The 17,652-nt window shown below is 40.8% G+C and overlaps 1 protein-coding gene across 1 annotated transcript in view; it reads left to right on the plus strand.

Annotated features, from left to right (window-relative positions):
• LOC121855578 (serine/threonine-protein kinase Pak-like) overlaps positions 1 to 17,652 on the plus strand; it is a 47,072-nt gene that overhangs the window by 13,045 nt on the left and 16,375 nt on the right. The window contains exons 5-8 of the mRNA XM_042350638.1: positions 3,308 to 3,494; positions 3,945 to 4,033; positions 4,609 to 4,712; positions 15,497 to 15,658. Coding sequence (XP_042206572.1) covers positions 3,308 to 3,494; positions 3,945 to 4,033; positions 4,609 to 4,712; positions 15,497 to 15,658 — 542 coding nt within the window. The remainder of the gene's footprint in view (positions 1 to 3,307; positions 3,495 to 3,944; positions 4,034 to 4,608; positions 4,713 to 15,496; positions 15,659 to 17,652) is intronic.

Genomic DNA, 17,652 nt, shown 5'->3' on the forward strand with positions numbered 1-17,652 from the left:
CAAGCCCGCATCAATAGCATACGTAATAGGGAAAGAACGAGACCCCCTCCATGATTGGAAATCTTCCCATAGTAAAATAAGATAAGAGATCCTGATGCCCTTCAACACTGGTGTTTGCCATGTTGACTTGCATCCAGGGAACCATACTTAGCAACTGACAATTTTGGTAAGCTACAATTCTGACCATGGCCTGGTTTTACAGTAAGCAAGTTTTGCCAACCGGGGAGAGGTGGACCTGACCCACACACTCACGTCCCAAGGTTATCAGAGAGATCAAGTACTTTACCGCCCAAGACTACCGCATCAGCCAACTTCCACGCCCACATGCCTTCAAGTGAAATGGTATCTTGCCTTCCACCTCCAGAGACTACAAATTTAAACAAATCTGAAATGGAGGTTCTGTGCCTCAACCAATTTTTAAAAACCTGCTTCTTATCAAACCAAATTGTGAAAATGGTTTGGTTATTTACGAAACTCTGCCGGTATCCATTCACGTGATACACAAGAGGTAGGACTTTTCACGCATCATATCACAGTCCTAGTCTAAACACAGTTACAACCACGAGCCTTACCATAACTAGAACCAACACCGACACCCACTGGTCCTTTGAACAATCATTCTCCGCTATTTTCTAAAAGTCCTAAATGATCCATATCGGATTCATCAAAACCCGGGAACAAGGAAGAAGCAGTAACAGGGTCAAAAGAAATAGTTTTCTTACCACTTTTGATCAACCCATGTTAAGGTGACTTCTACTCTCTTACCCGTAGTTCTTCAAACCTCCAGTCTAAAACCACACCTCATGCTCCAACTTGGCCCTGTTCCAACATTCATGCTCCAACTTTGTCTAACTTGGCCTGTTCCGACCTGGCCTGTTCCAACTTTTCTTCATGCTGCAACTTGGCCTGTTCCGACCTTTCTTCAGGCTCCAACTTGGCCTGCTGCTCCAACTTGGCCTGCTCCAACTTGGCCTCCTTCTCCAACTTGGCCTGTTCCAACTCTAGTTCTTTCATTTTGATTTGGAACTCGAACCTTGCTCGTTCTAGTTCTAAGGCGTCTATTCGTTGTGTTTTTTCTTGAGGGCTAGCCAGACCTGAAGCAACTTCTGAGTGAGGAGGGGTGGTGGATAGTGGTTGATGTTTCTTGGACATGGGCGTTAATCTGTCAACAGCGGATTCTTTTAAAACTTCATGTTGAACCAGCACTTCAATCACATGATTTTTTAACATTTCCTTAGTCAGTTGCTGTGAAAATGGGATATTATAATAGTTGGCTATTTCTTTCTATTCTTTCTTCAGGATATTAACACGTAATTTAGCTACGGAAGGATTTTCAATAAAATCCTGGAGATCAAAACCTGAGGTGGCCATTGTTAAGAAAAATAGGATAAATTAACTAATGGTCCAAAGATAAGATAAGTGGATAACCCTAGAAAATATCACGGCAGTGGATAACCAGAAAGTCCCGAAAACTAACCAAGTTATACCTAGGGAAATTACACTTATGATTGTTCTTCTGAGAAGATCCTTAGATAAGGATAAGAGACTTGAAAGAGGTAGGGCGTATTACGGCATAAATATAAAGATCCGGATTAACAACCCTGATATACTTGAAAGAGGTAGGGCGTATTACGGCATTAATATAAAGATCCGGATTAACAACCCTGATAAATGGTATGATTGACCCTGAATGAGATAATGAGAAGAACAATAATTGAGGCTTTATAATTATGGGGTCCTGGTAGAGCGTGGCGTCCCAAGATATCACTTCACCGTAAACTAGTGACTATGGAACAACCTACTCTGGAGTGAGGGTACGGCATTAAACAGATCCGGATTCTTCCCAACACTCGATAAGACTTACTACACAACTGCCACGTGTAATAACAGGTAAGCCTTATGACACTTGGAACCTAATATCCTACGTCTGTCACTCTTACTATACGATAATACCAATATATGCACACACATATGAAGGAAACTTTAAACTACCGTAAAGCAATTGTGAACAGAAGTGACTGGGAGGAATAATTAACACTGAGTAACAAGGGAGGAAGGAATATGGTACTTAAGGTCGGGTCCTGTCACGGTCGCCATTTGTTACGAGTTGGGGATTTAGAATATAGTTATACGTCTACCCAGATCCCAACAGGTAACAACAATAAAAAAAACAAAGACAATCGGACTATAAAAGGGTAGACAAAGGATGCGAGTTTTCGTTGTATATAATAGAGTACCATAAATCCCTTAACAAAATATTCAGCTTATAAATTACCCTTAACCAAACTTAACCTAAACATTAACAGTATATACATATTAATACAACATAAACAATTTTGAAGCAAGTGGACGTGGGGGAGGTAATACAAGATACATGTACTTAAGTGAGGAGCTGAGATGGCTGACGAGTAAGGCTGAGTATTGTAGAAGACGGTAGGTAGTCACTGCACGTAGGTTTAGAGGATAGATGATCCTGTGGTCACTTCCCAGAGCCAAGTCCCTCTCCTCGAATTGGAGCTGACAAAGAAGACTGAGGAGGTGACGCAACCCAGGATATGGAGAAGGGAAACCTCGGAGTGGTAACTAAGACGAGTCATACTCGTGTCTCGTCCCTAGATGGCGTTGCTCGTGGTGCTGGGTAGGTAGATCAGGACAATAGATGGCGTGGTTCGTAGTGCGGGGTGGAGGGGTTCGTAACAATATTAATTATATTCATATGAAACACGTTAATGACAAACGGCAGGAAACGTCTTATATATTACATGACAACCATTGTGGTATGCAGGGCGTACCCCTGGTCCTCTACCATTTCCCCAAAACATACGTCCGATGTGTCATATTGTCATGAACAATATTTTTTAGATAATCTTTTGAGCGACTTTACCGGCACAGATTCCTGTTCTCACTGCAAAATCTGTTTCGAATAAGTTTCTTAACTTGTCCTGATAAAAACACGATATCTTTTGCAGAAAACATGCTAATTTGCCTCCACTTCGGCTTGTTACTTCACAATGTTGTATTAGGCTTTATTACCCATAACAAAAAAATAACAAATAACAGTACTGTGTCTCCCTCTCCTCCTAATAAACAATATGTCTGTTAAAAAAATTTCTTCTAAGTATCCTATCAGTTAGAGAGGACAGTATGCTCGTGTGTATTTACAGTACGGTATGTGATCAAGGGGTCTGATGATGTTTTTCCCGTTAATAGATAAGGCAAACAAAACATGCTTACGTGTATATGTGTTTGTGTAATAGTTCGATGTTGTTGCTTCACCCTCGTTAGTAATCAAAGTATGTTTGTGCAGGGCGTCGGGGGAGGTGTACACAGCGTTGGACCTACAGACGGGGGAGCTGGTGGCGGTGAAGCAGATGTCGCTGGACAAACAACCCCGCCCGGAGCTGATCATCAACGAGATCATGGTGATGAAACGAAGTAGTCATTACAACATCGTTAACTACATCAACTCTTACCTCATCCATAACGAACTTTGGGTATGTTTACCTCTAGGGCGAGCGGAGACAAATGTGTGTGTGTGTGTGTGTGTGTGTGTGAGAGAGAGAGAGAGAGAGAGAGAGAGAGAGAGAGCCCCGGATCGGGAGATAACAATTACTAATGTTACTTTCCAATTTCCTAAATATGCTGTGTGGCAGCAAACCACAACATCAACTCTCTGCACAGCTGTAATCACAATATTTGTGTTGGTTTGTAGGTAACAGCTGCTTCTAACCTTTATTTGTATACATTTGTATTTAACTCTCCGACCCCGTGAACCTATTAGAGGGCAGATTTGGCGGGCTAGGGGGAATCACTTGTCGCCCCCTAGTATTCTCAACACACCTTCATAGATCATTAATAGGTCCTCAAAGACTAATTATTTCATATAGGTCCTCAAAAAGGTCAGTAAGATATAGTGAAAGGTAATGCAAAATATGTGTCCTCAGGTCATAATGGAGTACCTGCAGGGCGGTTCTCTCACTGACGTGGTCACCGAAACCTGCCTAGAAGAGGGACACGTCGCGGCTTTGTGTAGGTAAGCTGTGAGACACTCTTTCTTAGATAATATGTATTCTGGAAGATTCACTGTCTTATAAATGTGTAATTGGAGCACACGAGTATTTACATATGGAGTAAGAAGTATACTGTAGACGTGCTATGTAAAATGAAAAGTGTAAGTTCATCGGCATGTAAGTCGGAAAGTTTAAGATGATTCATGGAATACATCATGAAGAAGTGTGTCTGAGAGAGCGCTCACAACGGTGTAACTTGAGCTATCCAACACTCACGTGTGGACCTGGCTGAAGTAAACAGCTTCCCGATGCACACTTTAGAATAAGTGTGAGGTAAATTTTAGTAGACAATTGACAAGCACTGAACAGAGCAGATTGTTGTACGTATATATATACAGAACTCCTCACTATTGAGCACCGACTATTGTCAGACAAAAAGATAAAGATCTTGACATAGAAGGTTGACACTTGTATACACAAGTAATATAAGTAATACTGTGATAGGTTCAGGATGTGTTGTTTATATTTATCATTAAGAACGAAACAAATATTTTGATAATTCCACTTCATATCTACTCATTCGACATTTGGTTCCCAGGGAGGTGCTCCAGGCGCTGGAGTTCTTGCACGAGAGGAATATCATCCACCGAGACATCAAGTCGGACAATATTTTATTGGGGATGAACGGCGAAGTCAAATTAAGTAAGTAGTCAAATTAAGTAAGTATCCCCATCATTTCGCAGAAAATACTTTATTTTCTCTCTTACTCAGCGTTCATGGTCAACTCTTGTATTTGCACCTGAGGTTATACCGCTTCCCTGCTCTCGAGATATTGACAACAGGTATACATGATCGTCGACAAACAACGGCTCTCATTACCCTATTTAATTAAATCCTTTGATACAAACAAAATATGGGTAATTTTTCCAGTATTACTGCCTACTCCATTTTGACACGAAAACATATTTTTCTGGTGAATTTTACTTTTATCCTCTTCGTCACTGATCGGCTCGTTACGAGATTGGGCGGTCGGTCACGTCTCTGTTACCCATTGTTGGGAAAGTAATGGGTGTGTACTGGCTCCTGAATGTATCTGTACTTGCGCCAGTCTGGTCTTAAAAGAGCTCACACTTGATGCTGTCACAACTCTCTGGCAAATTGTTCCAAGAGTTTACAATTCTCACTCCGAAAAAGTATGCCCTTACAGTTTCTGGATTTGTGACTTCTTCAACCTTGAGCTGTGACCTCTTGTGGGGTGGACTTCTGCCAGCTCTAGGAATGAGAGAGAAATTGATTTAGAAGTTTATATTTTCTATGTATATATATTTATATAATCATATTTTCTATCTTATTTTCTCTATATGTTTCTATTTATTTTTTTATTTATCTTTTTTAGATTATTTCTGTCTTATATATCCTTCTTTATATTTCTTAGTTGTACAGTATCCTTTCCTTTTCTTTCTTTGCTTATATTTAATCTCTGATTATTTCTTTCCCTCACTTTATTATTATGCCTTAGTTATATTCTATACCATGGATTAGTCTGGGAAACCATGTCATTCTTCCACAACACTTATTATACTTACAACAGTAGCCTGCCACCACCCAGACTTTTATTAGAATATAAGATACCTCATTGAACTTTTAGGTAGCGTGAGAGTGAGCTTAGGCACGCGAGTTCTAATGGGTATTTTCTGAGAATCAATTGTTAGAAGGGATGAGCGGCACTACTCTAAGTTTACTAAATAAATATTTATTAACATAAGAGTGGACAAGATGTTAATTTAAACACACTTAGATAAAAATGAACCACTCGGTCTTATTTTAAGTAGCAAAATAGATCTTCAATTATTTGTTACAACATTATACAACTGTTATATTATTTCCTTGGCCATATAAATGATTATTTTACACTCTTGACAATATCCCAAACTAACATATTCTTTATAATATGCTATTTCGTAATGAACAACATTGTACTTTTATTAGAACTCAGTTGATGGTACATATGAATGATGTACTCTAACCCACATAACAAACGTTATTACTGGTAATATCAACGTTTATGGCCACAATTCTCAACTTGGGACAATTAGGTTTCTTTTAATTCTCCCCAATCGTGTACAACAATAATGGGTAGGACTCAGTTGGTAGTACATATGAATGATGCGCTCACAACCCACATAACAAACGTTATCACTGGTAATAGCAATATTTATGGGTTCACTACTCAACAGGGGATAACTATATTTCTGCTAATTATCCCCAATCATGTATAACAATAATAATTTGGCTCATATAACTGTGAGAAGTACACCAGGATCAGTCACTGGTACTATACATCCACAAATGATGCGCGCTGCTTGGGGTCGGTTACAGTTTGACGGACGCCAGAATTCATCTCAAGGGTGTTAGTTCCCAGGGCGCACTACCTCCTGGTTTTAATCGGGCTGAATTAAAGACAGCCTGCAAGACAGCCAGCTGAGTTGCAGCTACCAGTTCCCCGGTAGCTGCTGGGTATTCAGCACACACCCACTCTGTGCCTGAGAAATGCGAGGAGCAGCGTCAGAGATGTGTTAAAAAATCTAACCGAATAAGAACTATCATACGTCTGGCACCGACGCAGACGATTTCTTACGTTACATTAATTCTCACTTTACACATGAGAATTTCACTATGGTACAACACAACACTGATATTCGCAAAAATCAACTGAATTAAACTGACTTAATATGGTGGGCATCGGAAACATACATGAGAAATGTGAGGAGCAGCTTCAGAGATGTGACACGGTTCCTCGTACTTGCGTTTATATATGGCTAACTGGCAACTCGGGTCTGTACCAGACATGCCAGAAGGGCTGGTCTCGCAAATGACAAAATTTCCATATAAATCAGTTGCTGTACATTTGATTATGAAACTCAGTGTCATGGACCAGGTGAATTTCTTACATCTATTGTTACAATCTAATCATAGATTGAGCTTGCCAGAAAAAAGTGAAATGGACATAAAAAATTACGCACTGGTAATATCGTTCATATAACATCAGCGGAATTTTAGACAAGGACTCTTTATGGGTATACAGTGAGATCTTACTTTTACTTTTACTTTACTTTTATCCTCTTCGCCACTGATCGGCTTGTTAGCCGCTTGGGCGATCGGTCACGTCTCTGATTACTTTTCCTTTTCATTTATCTTCTTCACCGAAAGATCGGCTCACTAGCCGCCCGGGCGATCGGTCAAGTCTCTGTCACGCACTGTTGGCAAATACTGGGCATGCACCGGCTCCTGAATGTACCTGAACCCGCTCCAGTGTTGGTCAAGTCTTGTCTTGAAAGAGCTCACACTCGGTGCCGTCACAACACTCTCTGGTAGATTGTTCCAAGAGTTTACAACCCTTACTCCGAAAAAGTTTGCCCTCACGGTTGTCTGGGCTTGCGGCTTCTTCAGTCTTGAGCTGTGACCCCGTGTGGGGCGAGCGTCCGCCAGCTCCAAGTAAGGACACTCAACTGAGTAGTGCCCCCTGAGATGCTTATACTTTTACTTTTACTTTTATCCTCTTCGCCACTGATCGGCTTGTTAGCCGCTTGGGCGATCGGTCACGTCTCTTTTCATTTATATTCTTCACCAAAAGATCGGCTCGCTAGCCGCCCGGGCGATCGGTCACGTCTCTGTCACGCACTGTTGGCAAATACTGGGCATGCACCGGCTCCTGAGTGTACCTGAACCCGCTCCAGTGATGGTCAAGTCTTCTCTTGAAAGAGCTCACACTCGGTGCCGTCACAACACTCTCTGGTAGATTGTTCCAAGACTTTACAACCCTCACTCCGAAAAAGTTTGCCCTCACGGTTTTCTGGACTTGCGGCTTCTTCAATCTTGAGCTGTGACCCCTTGTGGGGCGAGCGTCCGCCAGCTCCAAGTAAGGACACTCAACTGAGTAGTGCCCCCTGAGATGCTTATACACCTCAACTAGGTCCCCCCTTGCCCGTCTGTAGTATAAGCTAGGCAAGTTCAGGCGCTCCAATCTCTCAGGGTAGCTGAGGTGCCGAAGTGCAGGCACCAGTCTGGTGGCCCTCCTTTGAACATTTTCAACCAACTGACAGTCCCTAGCATATCTCGGGGACCAGATGGGGTGACAGTACAGGAGCTTGACATGTTCTTTTTAGGAGATTAATGACTTTTAAAACTAGATAACTTACAATCATTAAACCACAAATATCAGATTCTCTGACGTTTGGGCATCACAAAGATCTAACTTCAGTAGTAATTAGAAACTCAGGCATCCCTCAAGGGCGAAATTCGTACTTCGTCAGTCTTAGTGGCAGACTCAACACTCACTTATTTGACAAGTTTTACGAACAATAAATACAGTTGAAGCTTTTAACATCACTCACAAGGGATCTTGAATGTTTCATCTGTAATCAGACACATCTAATACGATATAATAGTACGGGGTTCTCTCTCAATTTCAAATCTACGCACATGGTATGAGCTCTGAAGAAATAACAGTCTCGAAGATAAATGAAATTGAGAGAAAACGTAGGGCTCAGACTTCCTGAAGGGATAAGAAAACGGACGAATAAGATGGGGGACTCAATATAGAAGGCATAGCTACACGTTCTATGGGCTATTGAGCGTAATATGAATCGTCTGATTCTATGTTAACTAACATGTACGACCGTGGGCATTACAGTAGTACCACCTGAGATGTTTATACTCGTCAATTAGGTCACTCCTTGCCCGTCTATAGTATAAGCCAGGCAGTTGCAGACGTTCTAATCTCTCTGGATAACTGAGGTACCGTAGTGTAGGCACCAGGCTGGCGGCCGTCATTTGGATATTTTAAATCGACTGACAGTCTCTAATATATCTCGTGGACCAGACGTGGTGACAGTACTCCAGACAGGGAAGCACCCCAGTCTTGAAGAGCCTTACGCGGCGTGGATCGTCTAAATATCTGAACGACCTTCTTATAAGACCTACTAGTTTAGTTGCTTGATTCACCTTCTTCTCACAAAGACTGAGAAATTAAGTTCATTGTAAACATACACGTCCAGGTCCTTTTCACACTCTGTCTATATTAATGCAGTTCCTTCGTCCCGTTGGGACAAGTGATACGCCTCCTTACTGTTGATACAACCTAGGTGCATCCTCTTACACTTCGTGACATTTAATCTTAGTAGCCATTTCTTCGACCACTCTTGAAGCTGAAAGAGAACTTTCAGTAGCTTTTCACAGTTTGCTTGGTTCTTAATTTCCCTGAATAATTTGGCGTCATCCGCAAACATTTGTATGGAGGAATGTACAGCTTCCAGCATGTCATTTATGAAACAAACAACAACGGGCCCAGTGGTACCCTCTATTTCACTGGTACTGTCATGGTCACACTGGCTCGGCTGGTCTGTTTGAAACCTGATGATTCATATTATGCTCCACGCCCTCAAAACATGTGGATATTTGGTGAGTTATCCCTAGAAAAAATTCGTTTTCTCTAGCTTAGGTGCCGTCCATTTTCTCTGACTTCCTGTAACCAGCCTCTCTATAAAGTAAATTTGGATGTGAGACAGAACACCATTGTTTTGAGTCAAGTTAGATATGTCTGATTACATATAAAGCATTCAAGATCCTTTGTGAGTGATGTTGAAAGCTTCAACTGTCTTTATTGTTAGTAACACTTGTCAAGTAAGTGAGTGTCGAGTCTGTCAGTACGAATGGAATCCCTTGATATCGTCCTTGGGGATAGCCATGAGTTTCCAATTGCTACTGAAGTTAGATAATGTTGTTGCCCAAATATCAGAGAATCTGATATTTGTAGTTTGATTATTGTCAGTTGTCTATTTAAGAAAGTCATTAATCTCCTGAAAAGAATATGTCACACTCTTATCTCCAAGATTTCAACGTATACCCATAGAGGGTTGTAGTGGACGTCTCCCCTACAAACTGCGTAGCTGCAGGCCACCTGCGACGCCTTCCCTAGCAACCAAACTAGCGTGCCTTCCACCAGATGCCGCAGTATCCTAGCAACGGAGCCAAAGACTGGTTACTTCTCGGGTTTTCCCTACATGACTCACGGCTGACTCACGGCTGCTGGGTATATAAGCTCTGTCTCTCCATTGAGATTCATTCTGGCCTCTCTTCCTGAACAAGCAACACCTCCTCCTCCGCCGCTGCCTGGCGGTCCTCGCTCCCGCCAGCGAGCATGGCGACCCACCAGCTGTCCTTCTCTGAGCTTCCTCACCAACCAACTCTCATTCTGCTCTCGGTTCCTGAACACGCAACACCTCCTCCAACAAGCTCCTCGCTGTCCAGCTTTCATTCAACCAGGAGGCCAGCAACAGGCAACATCTTCTCTAACGAAGCTCCTGCACATCTACCTCCTTCAACACGCTACTCACCGAACGTCTCTACTGAGCAGATCCTCACCACACGGCACCTCCAGCACCAGACTGTCTACCATATAACTTATATTATATAAGAAAACCACCTTAGAGTTTCCATCCATCCTGAGTGCTAGACAACATTATAACACAAAACCCTACAGGGTCCTTGTCTGGAAATCCCGTTGATGTGAGAATGACGTTAACAGCGTGTTTATTTGATGCCCATTTCACTTTTTCCAGGCAAGCTCATTCGCTGATTAGATTATAAAAAATAGACATAACAAATTCACCTGACCCATGACACTGATTTTCATAGTTGAATGTACAGCGACTGAATTGAATTGAATTTCTGTCTTTTGTGAGATTAGCTCTTCTGGCATGCCTGTGCAAGCCTGAGTTGCCAGATGCCCATATATAAACGAATGCACGAGGAAGACTCACGCTAGTGACACTTCTTCAACGCATCTCCAGGTATGTGAACGATTGTCTCCCACCGCCATGTAAAGTCAATTTAACTCAGTTGAATTTTGTGAATATCAGTGTTCATGTTTTAACATAGTGAAATGATCGTGTGCCAAGTATAATTAAAGTAACTTAAGTATCGTCTGTATCGCTGCCAGACATATGTTATGGATAGTTGAAGTTAGACTATTTTAACACGCTCTGACTTCCTCAACGCATCTCCAGGCACAGAGGAATACCCAGCAGCTAACTATTACGTCATATTTTCCCTCTGTTGGGTTCTCGACTAATACAACTGTTCACCCTGGAATGTTTTCAAAAACTGGTTAATCTCAAATATCGGTAAAGCAAAACCTTCAAGTAAAATAATTTAATATAATTAATAAAAACTATTTACAATGCATACAAGAAACAATAATGACAAAGTAGTAATTTAGCCATTGACAAAATAACACTATTTAACCTGTAGGAGTTCGTGATATTATGTTGTCTAGCACTCAGGATGGATGGAAACTCTAAGGTGGTGGTTTTCTTATATAATATAAGTTATATGGTAGACAGTCTGGTGCTGGAGGTGCCGTGTGGTGAGGAGCTGCTCAGTAGAGACGTTTGGTGAGTAGCGTGTTGAAGGAGGTAGATGTGCAGGAGCTTCGTTAGAGGAGATGTTGCCTGTTGCTGGCCTCCAGGTTGAATGAGAGCGGGAGAGCGAGGAGCTTGCTTGGAGGAGGTGTTGCGTGTTCAGGAATGTAGAGTAGAATGAATCTCAATGGAGAGACAGAGCTTATATACACAGCCGCCGGAAGTAAACCCGTGGAAAGTCGCCGGTTTCTTGACTCCGTTGCTAGGGAAGACGTGGCTGGTTGCTAGGATACTGTGGCATCTGGTGACGCCCCCCCCCCTTGGGCCGCTCGTTTGGTTGCTAGGGAAGACGTAGCAGGTGGCTGGTTGCTAGGATACTGTGGCATTGGAATGCCGCTACGCAGTTGTAGGGGAGACGTCCACTACAAACCTATAATTAAATCATTTACAGTATACATTACTTAACGTAACTGGAGCAGGAACACTTATAACATAAGTGAAGACAGTTCACACCATACAAATAACAATGTAATCATCAGGGCCGGATTCAGGAGTGGGCAAAGTGGGCAGCTGCCCATGGGCCTCCACAATCTGGGGGCCTCCGCATATTACAATATTTTATTTATTTGTTTATTCATTTGGATTATTTTTATTTTCATTCTTTAAAATTCATGTTTATCTATTCCATCACGTAAAACTATGTTCAGCAAGAAGCGTGATAGAAATTAGGCTAGCTACTCCTTGAAATTCATGAATACCTGGTTTTCCTATAAACCATATATTTTTAATGAATGCTATTGTTTGTGTTGCTAATAATATATTTAGAATTCCACAAACATATATTGATTAAAAATGAACTACATAGAATAACGAAACTGAGATTAAAAAAAAAACAAATAAAATATTTTTTTCATTATCACTTCCATTACGAATGCCATCAGGGCGCTGTGTTTGTTGACAGTCGGTCGGAGGGGGTTGGGTCGTGTAGTATCTGCACATCGGTTGTCATGTGTCTGTCGATTAAAGAGGAGACTTGTGTCGCCCATGATTCGTGAACTTCCCACGAGTAGACATAAACATGTCTTGCAGATGTAAAATACAGTTAATTAAAAATTTCTCAATGTTCTAATTTCCTCAATATAACTGCATATGGCTTCAAAATTCTCCAAAGAAGTGTTCAAATTTCAAAATTTTCCCGGGGGGCTTACAGCGCCACCCGGAACTCCCAGATGTTTAGGCTCGCTTCACTCGCCACCCCACCCTCTCGGGTAGTTATAATGAGGGGGCCCTCCACAAAAAGGCTGCCCATGGGCCTCCACAGGTCTAACTCCGGCACTGGTAATCATCACTATGGAAGAGGAGGTGAGACCCACAGCCGGCAACCATACTGTCCACAATGTGACTGACTGTTCTCGGCTCTGGGGTGGTTAACCTAACACCAAACCTAGAATGGATGAGTCGAAGCATTAAGACAGTCCGCTGTGGTGACTCTTGGCAGTCCTTTATAGTTAACCAATAGATGACGACTGTCGTAACATGACTGTGAATCAAAACAATCTGACTTCAGTGGTGAATAGAAATCCTGTAACATCTCACAGGGCGGAAAAAGGATTCTCACCTCCATTGCAAACTCTAACACTCGACTTACTTGACAATTTCACTAAAAGTAAATATAGTTGAAGCTTTCAACATCACTCACAATGGATCTTGAATGTTTCAGCTATAGGTCAGGATATAAGGGTGTCCCGAAAGTCTCTTTCCGGTTTTAGATATTTATTACTAAAAAACCAAAAGGGATATAGCAATACAGGTACAGATGCAATTTAAACGACATCAACATGTGCACCCTTTGTGGCTCTAAGCACGTCCAGCCGGTACAAGATTGGTCGCGATGGACCATCCGATGGCCTCCGCGCTCTCTAGAAATCCCACCGCTAGATTTTTTCTTGTGGGGTTATGTAAAGGATTGTGTCTACAAAACACCTGTAGTAGAATTTGCAATCCTACGTCAACGAATAACCGATGCAATAGGCATGGTAACACCAAATATGTTAGCCAACAGTTGGAGAGAAATCGAGTATCGGCTGGACGTGCTTAGAGCGACAAATGGTGCACATGTTGAGGTCGTTTAAATTGCACATGTAAAGAAGAAAACTCGACTGACTAAGGAATAGTGTATTAATACATCTCTTTTGGTTTTTTATTAATAAATATTTAAAACCGGAAAGAGACTTTCGGGACACCCTTATATCTTACAGTCACACATACACATTACACTGTTAATTCACATTTACATAGCTACATGTTTTATGGGCTATTTGAGCGGAATGTGAATCATCTGATTTTACGTTAACTTACATGTATGACTGTGGTCATTACACCTTGAGTAATTGTGTTAAGCAGGAGCGTCCCGGCATAAAACTGTGTTGGTAGTCCTTTAAAAGGTTGTTTCATAGCAGATGTTCCATCATAGCATCTCTATAATGCTCTCTAGTACTTTACACACTATGCTGGTCATTCTTACTGGTCAATAATTATTCGTGGAGTGACGATGGTACTTCTTGAATATAAGGCTCACATAAGCCATTTTCCAGTCACTAGGGACCTTTTGCTCCTTCAGGCATTTATAGAACAGGATATTAAGGGGCTCAGCAAGCTCGTTGCACTACTCTCTTAGCACTCTGGGATACATCATGATGTCAGGGTCGGGACTCTTATGAACCTTAAGCTTTGACAAAATATTTCTTGTATCCTCTTCTGAGAACACGATGTGGGTCAGCGCTGTGTGAAACCGTCTCTCCTCAAACGCAGGAAGACTGTTCTGATTAATCTTACCTTAATTTATTTGGGAGAATCTCCATTTTTAATGAAATGAAGCAATGATATTTCCCCAAGAAATAACGGCCCGGGGACTTGGTGTACAGTATACCCACCACACGGTCAATCACCTGAAGCACTTCGTCATGGAAACTGGCGTTCATACTCAAATTATTGAGCGCTTTTGGCGTGACGTTAAGTCATGAATTTTCCCGTCTGGGAATAGAAGTGTCACCTACCCAAGCATTTGTCATGATACTAAATTATCAGAGAGTTTCCTGTTTACTGCCACCGATTTGTACCGTCACCCCAACGCTCCTGCATAAGATAAGTCATAAGATACATTCAGGAGGCGAACCTCACCCCCGGCTCGGAAGCAGATTAGGTTAGGTTAGTTTTGTACGTGTTGACGGATGTTGACCGAATGTTTTCCTCCCCCCTAAGAAAAGATTCCCCACGGATCCCCCTAAACTGTTGACACGATAATCTATTTTTCTGGTGTATTTTTATGTGATTTCTTCTGACTTGTTTTTTAATCGTAGTTTCTTCAGGAAATGTCATTTATTCATTTCCTTAAAATTGACACGCCAAAATATACCAGCAAAAACATGTTTTCTTGTCAAAATCGGGTATGCAGTAACAGCGAAAAATTACCAAAATATCTTTTGACAACTATATACACAACAAATCTCAAGAATGAGAGTGACTTACAGTACATATTATAACAGATTCTACATAGCGTATTATGATCTCCACACAAAAATGATTGAAATATTTCTGTAAGGGTCTCTAAATGTTGCCCCACAGGACTCACTGGCTGACATACCAACAGTTAATTATCCAACGTACTGTATATAAGAATAATAATTTCATGAGTTTAGCATTGAAATTAATTAACTACTTAAAAGATTTCCATAAAGGAAAACACAATCTTAATTTTGTTTTATCCCGGTTGATATAAGTAGGAAACTCATACATATCTGAACATTGTTTTTCTAGTATTCAAATCAACCAAACAGACGCTGTTATTCCTGTCATACCTGTTGCTGATGTAATAACGGCAGGGAACCAGTTTACCAAAAGATTTCTTACATATTTCACTGGTTACAGTTGTTTTCATATTTATAGACTGCACATTGTTTTGGATATTGTGCTGAACTCAACTTTTTTTAATATTTATAAATATATGGATGACATCGCTGAAATATGAATACATTACTATTAATAATTGGTCATGTGCACCGGAAGCGGACTTTGGGTTCTGTGCACAGTTGTCTCCGGAGAAGAGCAAGAGGACGACCATGGTGGGGACGCCTTACTGGATGGCCCCTGAGGTGGTCAATCGGCGGCAGTACGGTCCCAAGGTAGACGTGTGGTCCCTCGGCATCATGGCACTTGAGATGCTAAATGGTAAGTTATTCGAATTCAATTACAAACTATTTGACTCATCTTGGGCAATCTCAAGTTTCCGGGTGTGGTAACCTCGTGATAATTGGGAGACCTATGTATGTTTTCGTAGTTAAAATTTATTCCTCTGCAAATTTTCATATAGGGTCTCTCGAAGTGGCTTGCTAGGTAGAGCTTTCCCACTTCGTATTGACACAATATAATACATGTATTTCTTTCAACTAGGTCTAATATCTAGACATTTCATTAGTGGCTTTATCATGATAATGAGAATTTGTGAGTTCTTATTTCTTGGTACAGTATATGAGACTTGAGGAAAGACTTAAGATTTAAAAAAAAACCCGCCCTTATAAAGGTAGAGGGACCAGGGAAGGCAGAGACTATGATGGATGAAAGAAGTTAAAAACCCTCAGGCATAATGATGACATCTTGTTCGGTGGTTTGGTTGAGCGATAAGCGATGTACAGTGCTTGTTCACAAGTAGACTTTTCACATAATTTTATTTTATTTTTTATACTGGATTAGCCCACCCGAGCACAGGTCAATGACCCACATCAGGGCCTGGGGGCGAAAATATAATAATAATAATAATAATAATAATAATAATAATAATAATAATACTAATAATAATACTAATTAGTAATAATAATAATAATAATAATAATAATAATAATAATAATAATAATAATAATAATAATAATAATAATAATAATAATAATAATAATAATAATAATAATAATAATAATTATAATAATAATAATAATAATAGAAATAAAAATAAAAATAATAATAATAATAATACTAATAATAATAATAATAATTAATAATAATAATTAGTAATAATAATAATAATATAATAACAATAATAATAATAATAATAATAATAATAACAATGATAATAATAATAATAATAATAATAATAATAATAATAATAATAATAATAATAATAATAATAATAATAATAAAATAATAATAATAATATTAATAATAATAAATAAAAAAAAATCAATAGTGAGAAACAATATATGTATGTTGTGCTGTCAAAGTAAGAGGAACAATTGAAACCCTGCAATTGTGTGTAAATGAGGCAGAAAGTCAGATCATCAACCTGGGACTTGGTCACAATTTTTGTGATGCCATATGGCAACAGGGTCTACCATAGATAACACATTATGCTTCCAATATCTTCCCAGGCAGTAGTACCTCCATCCTCTCCTTATAGCCATACCTTCGCCACCATTTTATTACCTTAAAATTAAATATCCTAATACATAAGTAGCTATCTTAGCTGTGTTGAGTTAGTTGAGCCGCAAATCTATGCGGCATTCAGTGACTGTTGCCTCATAGTCAATATCTGCAACTGCTGTCGGCTTTGGGGCCGATGCTCTCGTTCCCCTGAGGCAGAGCAAAGCCGACCTAAGGAGAGAGAAGAACAGTCGACATCTCATCCAGGCTGTAACATAACATCTGGGCTGCTGCTTCTGTTCGGGTAGGACCTCCGCGAGTCTGGCGTAGAAGCATCTTGCACTTGGTCCCATCCCACCAGAGGTTGTGAACGCTAGAGGAGTGAAGCTGCCTTGATCAACGTTCTGAATTCTCTCCCCGTATGTCCTTATCTTGTCGTTCTCGTTCCTCCTGTGTGCAGCATTGAGAGCTAAGTTATGGTGACATGCTGCCATGGGATAAAAAAATCCTGATGTCGAAGAAGGCTCGCTGTCCCCGCGTCCAGAATCCTCTAGCACTGACGTCAACACGGTATCCACCTCCCCTGTTACGTTCTGAGCTATTATGTGGTCCGTGAGGGCTGCCGTGAGCTTAACTGAGTTTTGATGTTCGGTGGCAGCAATCTCCTCTGGATTGGTCAGCTCATTCCTCCCAGTCTCGGTGGTAGTGCAAGGAGTGATCTTTCTGCTGGGGTCAAGTGAGGGTGTTTCACTAATTTAGGAATGAAATTGACGCTGATAGCTTCTTCCAGAGGGTGGAGGAGGGGTCCGATA

This window comes from Homarus americanus, unplaced genomic scaffold, assembly GCF_018991925.1.
Source record: "Homarus americanus isolate GMGI-L3 unplaced genomic scaffold, GMGI_Hamer_2.0 scaffold51859, whole genome shotgun sequence".
Taxonomy (NCBI): domain Eukaryota; kingdom Metazoa; phylum Arthropoda; class Malacostraca; order Decapoda; family Nephropidae; genus Homarus; species Homarus americanus.